Below are 14,983 nucleotides of genomic sequence, written 5' to 3' on the forward strand. Positions count from 1 at the left end.
TGGTAGACAAAGGTAGCCACCTAGGTCGATAGTAGCCGATACAATGTTTGCGGAGCGTCCACTTCCCTTTCCGCTCAGGTACGATATTGTTGAGCCTAGACATGAGGCTAGTTAGGGACGTGTGACTTGATAGTTCACTTGGATTACCTTGCACAATGTATCCATCCTAGTGGTGGGCTTTGATTACACGGGTAACAACGGAGCTGCGACGTACAAGAGGGTCACTCCACCACTCTTGGGCGACTACATGGCCTGTGGGATGGGTTCGCAAGCTAACTTCTCATGGATGATGAGCGGGCTAACATTCATCATGTTGTCCCTACTTGATTATACTAGCTACCACTCAGTAGGCTATGCTAGCTATCCAAGTCCGTGAACTGCAAGAGTCCTCCACCTAAAGCCTAAAGTAAAGCTCGTGGTCACCTGTTAGGTCAAGGAAGCGATGAGAACCGTAGGTTTTTTATTTGGTATATTTATATACTTAACCCTTTCTACATTTTTTTTCAAGTGCATGAAGCTATTGATTGAGGCGAGTGGGTGCTCGAGAGCTCAATAGCCACAGAGTAGTGTCGATCTAGAGTGTTTGTCTTTTCCACATATTTGTTGTAGTCTGTCATATCATGTACATCATTTGTATCTCGATCTAGTTCCCTCTTTTACAAACTAACTTAATATTTGTACATCTATACGTTATTACATTAATTTTGAAAAAGTTGTTGTATGGTTTAAACTGCTCGAAATTTTATGGTAGTTTTTTTGTTGTTCTTCTCATACACCCATGTTGCATTGCATGGTCTCTCAGTCATATCCTAATTTTAGGTGACCCAAACTTCAGGTTGTAACATATTGGTATTAAAGCAGTCGGGTTTGACATTTAGGATAGAGAGTGTAAACCTTTGTTGCTCAGCGTGTCCACAAGCCTGACTACGACTAGATAAATTATATGAATGAATCAAGACCATATTCGAATGACATCGATCTTGAGAATAGGAAGACTAAGAAAAACTTCTATACCAACAAGATGCACCTTCCTTTTCAGTAGCTCAATCATAGAAACTCCAAATTAAACGTGATTTGATTTGATTGGAGCAATCGTAAGAGTGAGAACAAAACATGTTAAAAGGACACATGTTGGTACAGGGAATAGTCTTCAATTTTAGAAACAAGAAGTGAATAACGTGTCCATGTTACAGGGGATGTAGAAGAATGTTAGAGCACACAAGTGCCAAATCCGAATTCTGAATCCCGATCGAAGTGATAAGAATCCACTAATAATTATTCCTCCACCAGTAGCAACCCACTTAGTAGATTTCAGTGTGATATGTATCTTATTGACACGACTTTCCATTAACCTTATAACTATGCTCAACTTAAGTTAATTATTTATTAATCGTTTTACAATAAAATTAATAGAAATTAAATTATTACAAAAACTTTTTCAATAAATTAATTATGGACTAATTGCTACATATAGGTAATGGTTTAATATCTTGTGTGTGAATGTCGCTAATTTAGAGAATGATCATGAGTTTATAAACAAATAACACTCTCTCCATTGGTATCAGACCTTTTGAGGAAGCCCAAAGCAAAATCATGAGAGTTTATGCTCAAAGTGGACAATATCATACCATTGTAGAGAGTCGTGTTCGTCTAACACCCCTAACTCGTAAAATGTTGGATAGTTGGGATGTGTTCTTAATATGCTATATTATCGAAGGTTCTAAATAGGTCGATCTTGTTTGTAGAATAATTTCTTATCGCTAAATGTATTGACATGTCCAGGTTGGTTCAAGGCGACATGTCTTCATTGATGGTCATACCCATTGCTCCAATCGCAAGACGACACGTGTTGTCGACATCCTCTAGATCCACCATGCGATGCGTGTCCCATCGGTTGCTCCAGACTAGTGCGAAATTTTCCAAATTCCTAATTCAACCTATTTATTTTCAGTTCTTATAACTTAAAGAATTGAATTCCTCACAACTTACTTCTCGAATATAATTTTCATATATATTTTGATAATCGTAGTGCTTAATATTCGTGTTCATACTTATAGGAAAATATGCATTCTTATCGAAGATGACGACTTGGCCAACCCACGACTCATTGGCGGTAAGGATGTTTTCTTCATTCTCTTCTTCTTCTTGCTCTCCAAAACCCTCGGTTTCTCTGTTGACTTTGACCCACATTTTTAATAGACTATCAACGAATTAGTAAAAATAAGAAAAATTTGATTATGATATCTAAAATATATTCCACGACTAACTTTATATATTAAATCAAATTTCATAGTTCTCCAAGTATATGTGAATTGAAACTTTTTGATTTGTGGCTTTCCTGATAATATTTGCTAAAACCAAAGCAAATGGTCGTAAAATTCTCTATTTTTAATCATCAAACAAATTACAAAAAATTCAAAGTCTATTTTTTTCAAACACTAACATATATGGCTTTATATGGCCATAATTAGCCACGATGTAAATAAACCTTAAAATACACTAAAGAAAAACCATAAATCTAAATTATCATCCACTCAAAATTGTAGCCATCCAAGAATAAATGGAGTTTGATTATTCTTTAATATGACATAAATTGCAATATCTTATGATAATTTAAACAACATTTTCTTCACATCTTCCTTAAATTTATCTTGTATGATTGATGTCTCGGTTCATATCAGTAACATGATCATGTTGCAAGAGAAACGGGGCCATCAGGTGACAAATTCTAATCCATATCCTAGACATGGCTCATTACAAATAGTATCAAAGCGGTACCTCTATCATTAAAATGCTACCACAAATCAAAAAGTTTAATATTTATGTGTTAGAAGCTCTCATAAGGCCTCGTACCAATGTAGATGTATGAATTAGCCAATGTAGACTCCCTCCCACTTTACTTGGTTTGATGAATTTAAAAATTTATGGGGTTTTTTTGTTTGTTTATTTTTGTAGTATTTGTGAATGGGAAGTTGTGCAAAGACCCGAAATACGCCGTGGCGAATGATTTCCTATTCCAAGGGCTAAACATTCCGGGGAACACAGAGAATCCGAACGGCTCAAACGTGACACTCGTAAATGTAGACAAGCTCCCCGGCCTCAACACTCTTGGCATCTCCTTGGCTCGCATCGACTACGCTCCATACGGCCTAAACCCACCACACACCCACCCACGCGCCACCGAAATCCTCGTGGTCATGGAAGGCACACTCCTCGTTGGCTTCGTCACCTCCAACCCGGACAACAAGCTGTTCTCCAAGCTTTTGTACAAAGGAGACGTGTTCGTGTTCCCTGTCGGGCTCATTCACTTTCAGTTCAATGTCGGGCGTGCGCCCGCGCTTGCCTTTGCTGGGCTGGGCAGCCAAAACCCTGGCGCTATTACCATTGCCAACGCCGTGTTTGGATCCAAGCCTTTGATTCCTGTTGATGTTCTTCAGAAGGCTTTCCAATTGGATGCTGATGTTGTTGCCTATCTTCAGCGCCGGTTTGGGGAGCCCTCTAATTACTAGAATATCATGATGATGATGATATGTATTGGCTTTGATCTTCAGCTATGAATAAAACAACTTCTAGTGGGATTTCTAACTTTGAAAGTTCATAGTAACAATGCACGTTTGCACCAGACGGATAGACTAACTCAAAATTTCGGATTAATTAGGTTGGCTAGCTGACGAGTTGTTAGGAATCACCGATCTCCACAATGGTACAATATTGTCCACTTTGAATATAAGCTCTTATTAGGCTTTCCCGAAAGGCCTCATAACAATGTAGATGTATTCCTCTAATTATAAACGCATGATCGTTCCCTAAATTAGACAATGTGGGATCATTATAGAGTTCAAAGCTCAAGTCAATCCTCTATTTCTAGAACCGATTGGGTTGGAAGGTCGAGTATGTACAATATATATTAAATTAATAACTAAAATCTCGTACAACTCACATAGGAAGCATTCACTAGTCACGATGCATCACTAGTATGGATAACAAGCGTCAAATATTCTCAATGTTCATTATAATCTTAGTAAAGTTTGATTGTGTTGTAACTATATTTTTTGGATACCTGCTAAAATATGTCAGCCATACTCAAATTTCCTTTGTTAAAATTTAACCCAACCTAAACTCGAGAACAAAAAATCTAACCTAATCCAACTCTTATGGTTAGGTTGGGTAATTCGAATTGGTCACGTTATCGGGTCATATGAGGTAACCACATGTTTTTAAGTAATATTAGTCTTTTTTTTTTTTTTTTCCTTCTATGGATTGATTTTAATTTAATTGGATTAACTCTCATTTGAATAAACCAGATTTGAGATTCCATATAGGTTTGAGAGGGTAATAAATCACTCTTTAGAACGGTGTAAAAACCTATTCTCAGTACACGCGTTTTAAAACCATGAAACTAACGGCAATATATATTAGCAATGTTAAACACAACTTTTTGTAGGAAACACTCGCACTCTTTATTAAGACCAATCGAGAAGAGAATACAAGAAACTCTATAGAATACTATTGTTTTTGGATTTCTTGGATGAAAACCTACCTAGGGTGGAGGGGTATGAGCATCCTCGATCTAGACCTAACAAATCTAAATCTTTTTCCTAAAATATTTATGTCTCCTAAAACATCTAAATCTTTGTCTCCTAAAATCTCTACGGACTTACTCTATTGGGCCAGTGATGATATTTCAACAAGCACCAGGCTTAAACTATTGGAAATGATATAAGAGCTTGACACTGGGCCCTGTGCTAGCGAAGATGCTTGCCTCCAAGAGGGGTGGATTGTGGGATCCTACATCGGTTGGAGTGAAGAGTGTAGATAGTCATTACAAAGGTATAAGAGCCAAACATCGGGCAGTGTGCTAGGGCCCCCGAGGAGTGGATTCTAAGATTCCACCTCGGTTAGAGAGGGAAAAACAAATAATATCTACTAACCATAAGATATAAAAGCCAAATATCGAATGGTGTGCCCGTAAGAATGCTGGCCCCTAAGGGGGTGGATTGTGAGATTCCACCTCATTTAGAGAGGGAAAAGCAGACAATATCTACTAACTATAAAATCATACCACTAATTACTTTATATGGTATCAGATCATTTATTTATCACTCTTCTGCTTAGTGTAACATATCCACCAACTTCCATCTTAAACCAAATTCGACTAGGAGAGAGGTTCACCCTACTAATATATCTAACCGTTCAAGCCATGATACTCAACGACCCTGACATTCTCCTACCTTCCTCTAAGCCAACCACGACCCACCTTGAAATTCTTATTATTAGTAGTAATAACTATCAATTTTTTTAAATCTTTCTTAACATACTTGCATATCTCACCTAATTATGATTCGACTATCAATGGAGCCAAACTCACTACTAATATTATTCTTTTTGGGCTTTCCCGGCTTCTCTTCAAGGCTTTAAAACGCGCCACCTAGGGAAAGATTTCCACACTTATAGAGGGTGTTTCGTTCTCCTCTCCAACCAACGTGGGATGATATCACAATCTTTGACTCGGATGATTTGAGGTTCAAAAAATTATTATAATATTTTTGTGGATATTTCCATAAAAAATTTTGGGTTGTGGTCGGTTTCAATCTATGTCCCATCATTAAATGTTGGAACTAAGGTTATGAAGTGAAGAGTTGGTGAAAAGTGATTGCATTAAAACATCACTAAGAATGTTCCATTCAAAAAATTCAAACCATGCGCACAAAAATTCACAATCAAATTGATATAATAATGGAAGATAATATTAATTAGGCCTCAAAATGCCCAAATTAAATTTAAAATTTTTAATTGGAACTCCTTAAACATGCTTTATTAAAAATAAATCCTCCATTAGTTCAAATTAATGAGAGGTTTTGGTAGTGGTTTTTTAGCACTATGTTTAGTGGAGATTTAATTTTAAGGCTTCAACGCTCGTCTGAGGGAAATCATGGTCGGGATGGCACATGAAAAAAGATCGTTCTAATGGAGAGAATTTGTCAAAGGGCTCTAGATTGAATATTAATATTGTCTTGTAGTGACTTTCACGTTAGGCCAACTGGGTAAGTGACCTTATTATTGACTTGGCTAGATGACTTGATTGTTGTATGAACGACTCTTGCTCTATGACCTTGCACGTGTCGTATTTTATGATTGTATGATGTATACTATCTTATGTTTATGTTTATGCTATGTCGTGAAGTTATGTCATGCTATGCGATGTCATGTTATGAAGTTATATCATGTTATTAATGACACATGATGCATAACCCTCGAACCAATGTATGCTAATTATGAAAGATGTGATAAGTATTATGTATGCATATTTCATATGCATGTTATGTCACGAATGAAAGGAAGCACAATTTGTCTCTTAAACATGAAATGATTTTAAGATATGAGAACCTCGTGTATTTATGTGTGACATGTTCATTAAGATACTTCCTCGTTATAATTAGTACAGACATATATTTTACGATATTTATGTTCGTCATAATATTGTGGGTCATTTACCTATGTGGTGTACGACGATGCAAACATGTGCTAATTCGATGAGTTAGACATAAAAGGTATATATACGAGTTTGCTAAGTGAGTCCACGTGCGCTTTTTAATTAATCAATTTTCATTCATTAACTATAGGTCATCCCATGATAAACATACCATCAATATATCATTATAAGCAAATCGATTGTAACGACCCTAAATTTCTACTTATCCAGAGTCGCTACAATCGTCATAGCGTAATCATTTCTATGTGGAAATAAGCATTTAAACTTCGTCATAAAACATAAACTTCACGTTAAAACACTACTAGACTTGCGTGTTCGAAAACATATTAAAAACGACACAATGAAAGACTAAATACAAATAAGCAAACATCTAAATTAAAAGCATCATATTCTAGCGCAAGTCTAAGAAAATAAATGCATCTACCCTATGCATGTGTAATGGTCTCGAGTTAAGATACAAACGCCAGCTATACATGATGTCTTCCCTTTATCTGAAATAGAGGTAGCACATGCGTTGAGTGAGTATTTCATGAATGGGGTTAGATGCAAACACATAAAATTTCATGAATGGGACCTAGCATATCAGTCTATTTTTCTACGGCGGCTATCTTAACGGGCAATTAGATGCGTATTTAATTTCTCTACACACAGTTCACACGTGCGCATATGAACCCACCAGTCGGTTCGCACACCTCATGGGCGCCTTTCTAGTTAGGCAAGCAATCTCTTGTAGTTATTGATGTCGGACACTGGTTAGAAATGGTGATCATCACGACAACATTATGTTAAATATAACGATCGTTCTCGTGCCTCATAGCGTACGCATCCATACTATTGTGAACGATAAGGGATATCTCTCGATGCATGAGTACACAATAATGCATGAAGTTGATCGCTCGTGGATGTATATACTAAAATGATATAAAATTCACAAGAATAAGTACAAGTATACACTATCACAAGTAGCAAGTAATAAGTAAATTATCGATTCTACAAAGATCATATCTTTTCTATGGAAAATTAAGTGAGTTTTTGAGTAACATTCAACTGGAGTTGGTAATTTTTAACTAATTAAACAAAAATTAATGCAGAACAATAATAAAGAAGATTCGACTAGAAGAGATTAAATAGATTAGATGTTGAGTTTTATGGTAGATTTTAGTTCCTTTTAATAAATTCTCATGCATCGTGATTACTTCCATAATCGTTTCTTAATTTCTATTAACAAGACTCTATGATAAGAATTATTCATAACCCTTCTATTACCTTCAAGTATCATTGCAATTGAACTAAAATATTAAAAAGGATTTCATTACTCCCTCACTTCTTCTGAATAAGATAACAACTATGTACGTAAAGTAGCTAATTAAACACACATGTAAATCATTAACAACTCTTTAATAACCTAAAATCCTACCGTCAACATACTTAAATTACATACAACTTTCTCGCCTCACCTATAAGGTTTAGCTCTCCATACAAGCTAAATTAAACAGAGTAACCCACATCTCAATCAATCATATAAAATCGATAGAATAAGAAAAGAGAATAAGAAATTAGAGAGCTATCAAGCTACGGTGTTGTTCTTCCATAGAAGTATTTTCCTTTGAACTCTCACATCAACCTCTTTGCCCTAATCAATCCTTCTGGGTTTTCTTTTCCTTCAGCGGACAATAGTGGTTGAATTAGGGTTCTTCTTCTTCTCTGGTTTCACAGCAAAGTCTGGTGCTGTCTATTCCGATTTTTTGCTTCTCAAAATGTGGCTCTCCTTTCTTTTGTGAATCATTTTTTCTTTTATACTGTGCATTGCTTTCCATTTAGGCCCGAAAATGAATAAATTGTCTACGTAGGATATTCCTAATTGGGTAGTCAATGACCCACTTATATTGTTGATGTGGATTAAAATTTTCATGTCATCCCCGAAAATTTGCTTTCCGAATTGCTTCAGCATCAGGGTCAACAATTTATTTTCTACCGCATCATAGTTCAGCATATATATTTTGAAATTTTGCCAAATAACTCAATTAAATGTACAATTAAGTTCGATTCATGCAAATTGATATTTTTTTCATGTTGAACCACAGTGAACTCTTTCCTGTTTACTATCTAGAACAAATGAAGTAAATAATGAAAAAATTATTTGTATGAGTACATAATTATATCTCGTGCATGAAGTAAATAATGCGTGGGTCGGAGTTATATTTCATGCTAGTTTGTTGTTTTTCATGTCAATCATATCATTTATATTACACACATATGTCATGTCATAACATTTTCATGCGCATATCTCGTGCATGTCTTCAACATATCATATCATAGATATATCAATTCAATAAACATATTGTACCGTAACATATATCGTATCATTCTCATATCATATTATAATATATAAAAATATGTATTTTGTTTCCATATCCTATCATAGTCATACCATTTTGTAAATGCTCCGTAATCATATCGTTTCATATGCATATTCTGGTCATATCATTTTCTAAATTTATCAGTCTTATGTTCCTATACATATCATAGTCGTATCGTTTCATAAACATATCTTAGTCATAACGTCTCCCAAACGTATCCTAGCCATAACATTTCATGAACGTATCATACTCACATCGTTTCATGAACGTATCATACTCACATCGTTTCATAAACGTATTTTAGTCATATCGTGGCATGACCGTATCTTAACCATATTGTTTCATCATCCTATCATAATCATATCGTTTTCTATACATAACTTAACCATATTGTTTCATGAACATGTCTTAGTCATATCGTTACATTACGTTTAGCACATCTGTAATGACCCAGTAAAGAAAAAGAAAAAGAAAAAAAAAAAAAAAAAAAAAAAAAAAAAAAAAAACTCAGTAGCCGGAAAACTCGGCGACTGCCGAGTTTCGCGGACCCCACGCAAAACGACGGCCACACCACGCCCAGCCTTCAGCCCACGACTCCCAGCACCTATCAGAATACCTGCAATAGGAGAAAAGAAAGAAAATACAAGAGAGAGAGATTTCGGATAAACGTCAGTGAGTATCCAGTTTCTCTGACGAACCCTTAAACCGACACCAAACGATCTGTTACCACCACGAGAAGGATCCCTAACAAAAGCACAATAACTCAAGGTGAGTTTTGTGCTTTTTTGTAAGCGTCGTCGTCGATAACCAAGGTTGGAAAATTGGGTTTTCCTAATTATTCTTAGATCTGTGGTTTTATGAACTTTTAGGCCGCAAAAACTCCTAGAAAAGAAAGGACGACTAATAAAGAGGAAAAGGAAGAAAGAGGACCGAAATCGGCAATGGAAACGCCGGGGGAAGGAGAGAAAACTCGCCGAAAAATCAGTCGAAATCGAGTAAGGAAGACGAGATCCACAGATCCGGGTCAACCCGAACCCAAAACCCAAGAGAGCCAGCCCATTCTTTCCCTCGGCCTCTAAATTCGGCCCAGACCAACTACAGCGGCCCAAACCTCAAACCAGCTCAGAAGCTACGGTTCAGTTGAACCAACCCGAGACCAGACCCACGGTTCAATCAAGCCGGCCTGCAACCCAAACACTTGCGGCCCAGCCCAGTAAGCCGAGGTCCAACGATTAGTCTTGGCCTAGTAGCCTTCCGCAGCCCACGACCCGAACCGGACTGCGACCTTTACGACTTGGCTCGGCTCGGCTTGGCGCAAACGGCTCGGGCTCCCTCCAGTGACGCTTCGGCGGCTCCCAGCGGTTGTTCGACTTGGCTCACCTGTTTTTAGCCTGGTTTCCATTGTTTCAACCCTCCCGGATATGTTTTCGGCCCTGATTAAGGTATCTTAGGCCGTTTTAGAGCCGTATTTCACATTTATTGAATTATAGGTAAATTAATTGTGAAATACTAACGGAAAGTGGTGAATGGTGATAAGAAACAAACCCCGACAACGTAGGAAGTAGCTCTCACGGAACGGGAGCTTACGTTTAACTATTTACCCAAGTGGCCTTACTGTAGGATAGGCTAAAAATTATATGAGTTATGATGATGTATGAGTTATGATGATGTGTGGGTTACGATACTTGATGATGTGTGTCGTATATACATATTTTGATGAATGACGTACTTGATATGTTTGATGCACTTTGTGGAAATATGATGAGTATGATGATTGCATGACGTTTACCTCAATATGATGATGTTTTCCACATTGAGCATGTTATATGTTGATGAGTGTCATATTGCATCATGTCGTTAGATCGACATAAGACACAACCCTAAGAGCGTGAAAATGATATTAATATAAATATCCACGAGTATGTGTTACCTAGAGTAACAAAGAAATGAGACTAGAGGGTTGTGTCAGAAGAGACATTATGATGGATTTAGAGGGACATCATGCATATTGTATGTTCATAAGCATAGGGCTACTTTCCCTAGAGATGATAAGTGCGAACGCGCACCATATGATGAGCGCGAATGCGCACAGGTGCGAATGCACACAGATGAGGGTGTTCATGAGGCGCATGACACTATGGGGTTTCGCTGACCTCTGGACGTTGCTAGAGATTAGCTTGACCAGAGGGTCCAGGGGGTGTGCGAGCGCTCTAGGGATTCACACTCACACGTGTGAGTCATGTATAGGGAAGTACTACACATCCAATTTGTCCGAGACTGAAGGGCACTCCTAAGATAATTAGAGATAGGTCCCTAATTCATGATTGCATGTGTTTGATTAGCATGGCTCCTATGAAAAATAAACGGATTCGTTCTGTCGCCGATCTCTTACAAGATCAATTTTGTCACTTACTGAGTATTTCTACTCAGGCCGTGTACCATATTGTTTTTCAGGTAAAGGCAAGGTTCTCATGTATGATTGACGGTGGCATCGTGATAAGAGACTGTGACGCATGCATAAGATAGTTGCATATTTAAAATTCCTATTCTTGGTTAGGATAGGGCGTTTGTATTTCATTTATTTAAATTATTTAATTTGTAATTGTTTTTATCTTATTTTGAACTCCACCATGATGTTTGAAACACGTAAGTCCGACAGTGTTTTCTAATGTTTGAACATATTTTGAAGTTTTAAATTTTTCCGCTAATAAAGATGAACATTCTTAGATTTATATTTTGCATTAGAGATGAGCATGAGCCGTTAGTGGCGACTCTAGATATGTGGAATTTAGGGTCGTTACAACATCCTTCTCGTATCCTACCTCAAACATAGCATCTAAAGCATCATACCATAAAAGTTATCATACCATTCACACATCGTAACATATACATATCATATCATAGTCATATCGTTTCATAAACAATTCACATATATCAAATATATATGACACATCCAGAACCACGTTGCACGTATCAATACACAACATCAATTATAATCATGCCGACAGTAAAGTCACTTACTTAGTTGGCTTTATCTGATTTTTTTTTTTTTATCTAATTTCAAACCACCTTATGAGGGCGTTGTACTCCGCAAAGATGAAAAATTCCACGGTTTAGGATTTGACTGTAAGTATTTTCCAATTTCCATCTCATTTTTCAAGTCTCTAAGTCAATGAGAGGTGGGCCCATTGTTCAAGTCTCAAAGAACTACTCAACTACTTATCCTACCTTACTTGTCCTACCTGAGAAAGGAGTGAATTTTATCATGTGAAATTATGTTCTCAACTCGAGTCTTTAAAATGGTAGACATACTGAATCAACTACAAAAGTTATTTCACCCAAGCAAATCAAAGAAAAATCTCTCACAGGAAAGAGTTCGTTATTCGCTCAATATTAAGATCGGACACATATAATCATTCTGTGAAATATTAATCTTATAAAAAGAGATAGAATATTTTATGATCTAATCTTATATAAACTTATTGTATATGATAACTCCACTCGTTTTTTTCATATGAACGATTTGGTTCAAATCATTTGTAACAATTGCAAAATAAGTCGTATTAATGGTGTTGGACAACAACTATTTATTCCTAAGATCAGTAAACTACCAACTACCTCGTCTTTTTCCTCGTCTTTTTCCGGCGAAAACCATAAATTGCTTGTTCCTACACCCTCCTCACATCTTAATAGTAAACTACTTATCTTAGGAACAATAAACTAAAATCATATTGCCTTTTCCGGCTAAGACAATAAACTACCTATTGCATTGCTTTTCCAGATGAAAATAGTAAATAATCTGTTGGATTGTCATTGTCTTTTCACGCAAAAACCGTAGTTCACACACCCTCCCAACTTAGAACAGTATAAAGTCATGGCTACCTGCTAGACACAACTGTAGCTACCTCATTGGTATACTCTCTATAACTCTTGGAATTCTCTAGGGTGACAACTCAACTTTGTGTATCAAGTAGTCCATAACTCTTCTTGGCTAGTTCACAAATAGATGTTGCACCCTAATCGTCCCTACGAGATACCTAGTCAATCCAATGTTATGTGGAATCTAAAACTAGATTCGAGCACCATAAGAACTTAGAATAGCAATGCATGGTCTAACATACACAAAACATGTTTTCTAGAGCACATATCATTATCCAATAGCATAACTCGGCATACACGAGTTTCCAAAATCATATATTTATAAACATATATAAACATACCTCAATTTCAACCTGCTTAAACAAGGAGTAGTAAATCAACTGGTATGCTACAAAACTTATAGACATATTAACTCTATCATATTTTACTATTAAGCGCTGAGAAAATTGTAAAACTAAGTATCATGTTAAACCGTGAACTATTAAGATAGATAGATATTGTCATCTCTCCAACTTGTGCCTTTCCTTTCTTTTTCTTTTTTTCTATTTTGAAATTTTGTTTTATTTATTAAATATATTTCACAAGTTAAATTTCCTATACTTTGCACCACAAAAACAAAATCAAATATAAGTCCAGCTTAATCAAATATAAGTCCAGCTTATTGACGTACAATGTCCCCCATAAGCTTGACTTCAATCAAGATTCTTCGCTCCATGCAACTCCCATATCCCTACTAACACTTGCTTGGGCCTTAGTGATAATTTTCGCCGGTTGCTCTCCCATGTCAATTTTCTTAGATCCACTTCGTCTTCTTTTAGAAGAAATATCAATTTGACGCCCAACAAGGTTGGGAGGCAACGAGGCTCATATCACACACCTAAAGGCACCCGACTCTACCCCATCGTCGTCACCGTAGGGCTTAGGCTGAGAAGCATCACCACGACATCCCGAACTCAACAAGGTTCATGTCGCATGCCCGAAGGCACCCGGCTCCACCTCACCTTGCATGTTTCGTCATCGTACCAACCATCAACCATCCTAAAGCCAACCTAAGTTAGTAAGCAACATCCAACATTTCATGCTCAACGAGCTCATGGTTCAAGTGTCATAAGATATGCATTTAATACATTGGAATCTCATTTAAAATTCATATAAACCTTTAATATATAAAATACAATAAATATAAAGATATATATTATATTTATAAATCGATGGATGAGATAAAATAAAGGTTAATTTGATGGTTTCCAAAATCGAAACCTTATTAAATTGTTACTCCCGTGAATCAAAAGACATGCTCTAAAGTCATCAAGTTGTATATAATCATTTTGTCCAATATTTAAATCTCTCCATTGACGACTTAACAAAAGAGATGAAAAATTTTGTAGTTCATCGTCACATGAATAATTTTGATCAAATCATTGTACCGAATAATATAAAATGGGTCATGTTTAAGTAGTGTTATTAAGATAGGTATCCAACTTTATTCACATAGACTTTTTAAGTTACGATCTTGAACATAATCCTCTTGTATTTCAACTCTATGTTCCGGTTTACACTAATCAAATAGAATTTTCATACCATGGGATTATGAAAATTACAAATCAAATCAAAGTATAATTATTAGAAACATAAATTATAACATACATCCCAAGAAATATTAAGACTAAATGACGCAAACACGAGAGGCTCTAGATTTAGGCGTACCTTGGCTAGCATTTGAGCTTGTAAGGCGAGATGATGATACTGATCAGTTCACTCCAGCCTATTTCTTTGGTCCAACTAAAATGGTGAAGTTGGGTTTGGGATTGATTCTAATATCGGAATTTTTAAGAAAGTAAGATCACGACATAAAGTGACAGCGTTCAAGTCCTAATTATATTTCAGGTCATTTCAAAATTATCGAGTAGAATCCCGATAATGTAGGACAAAAATTAAGACCTAAAATAATGTTGCACGGAATCGAAACATAAACACAATTCAGAACTATAACAAAGTTAGAGTGAATTAGAAGATGAGGAGCATCGAAAATTATGACCTAAAATAATGTGACAGAGAATTGGAACACGAACACCGTCATCAATTCTATGTCACTGATGCAAATAAATATAAGCATAGATTAGTTATAATGTAAAAGCATGGTTCCAGGTTAGGCTGTTTAGAAGAGAGATTGTTTCGGGGGCGTGTCCAATGATTCAAAGATTCATGTAAAAAAAGGAAGGGAAACAGAAATGAAAATGCCGCATTTTTC

At 36.3% G+C, this 14,983-nt stretch overlaps 1 protein-coding gene across 1 annotated transcript; it reads left to right on the forward strand.

The window, feature by feature from the left end:
- The first annotated feature begins 2,903 nt into the window (after nucleotides 1–2,903).
- On the forward strand, nucleotides 2,904–3,585 carry LOC111485520 (germin-like protein subfamily 1 member 7). Its single transcript, XM_023132448.1, has one exon. The coding sequence runs from the start codon at nucleotides 2,925–2,927 to the stop codon at nucleotides 3,507–3,509; it is 585 nt and encodes a 194-aa protein (XP_022988216.1). The 5' UTR covers nucleotides 2,904–2,924; the 3' UTR covers nucleotides 3,510–3,585.
- Nucleotides 3,586–14,983: the final 11,398 nt, after the last annotated feature.

Source organism: Cucurbita maxima, unplaced genomic scaffold (genome assembly GCF_002738345.1).
Source record: "Cucurbita maxima cultivar Rimu unplaced genomic scaffold, Cmax_1.0 Cma_Scf00010, whole genome shotgun sequence".
Classification (NCBI taxonomy): Eukaryota; Viridiplantae; Streptophyta; class Magnoliopsida; order Cucurbitales; family Cucurbitaceae; genus Cucurbita; species Cucurbita maxima.

What these genes read in the sequence shown, in the direction of transcription:
- LOC111485520 (XM_023132448.1), top strand. Translation starts at nt 2,925, where the DNA reads ATGGGGTTTTTTTGTTTGTTTATTTTTGTAGTATTTGTGAATGGGAAG.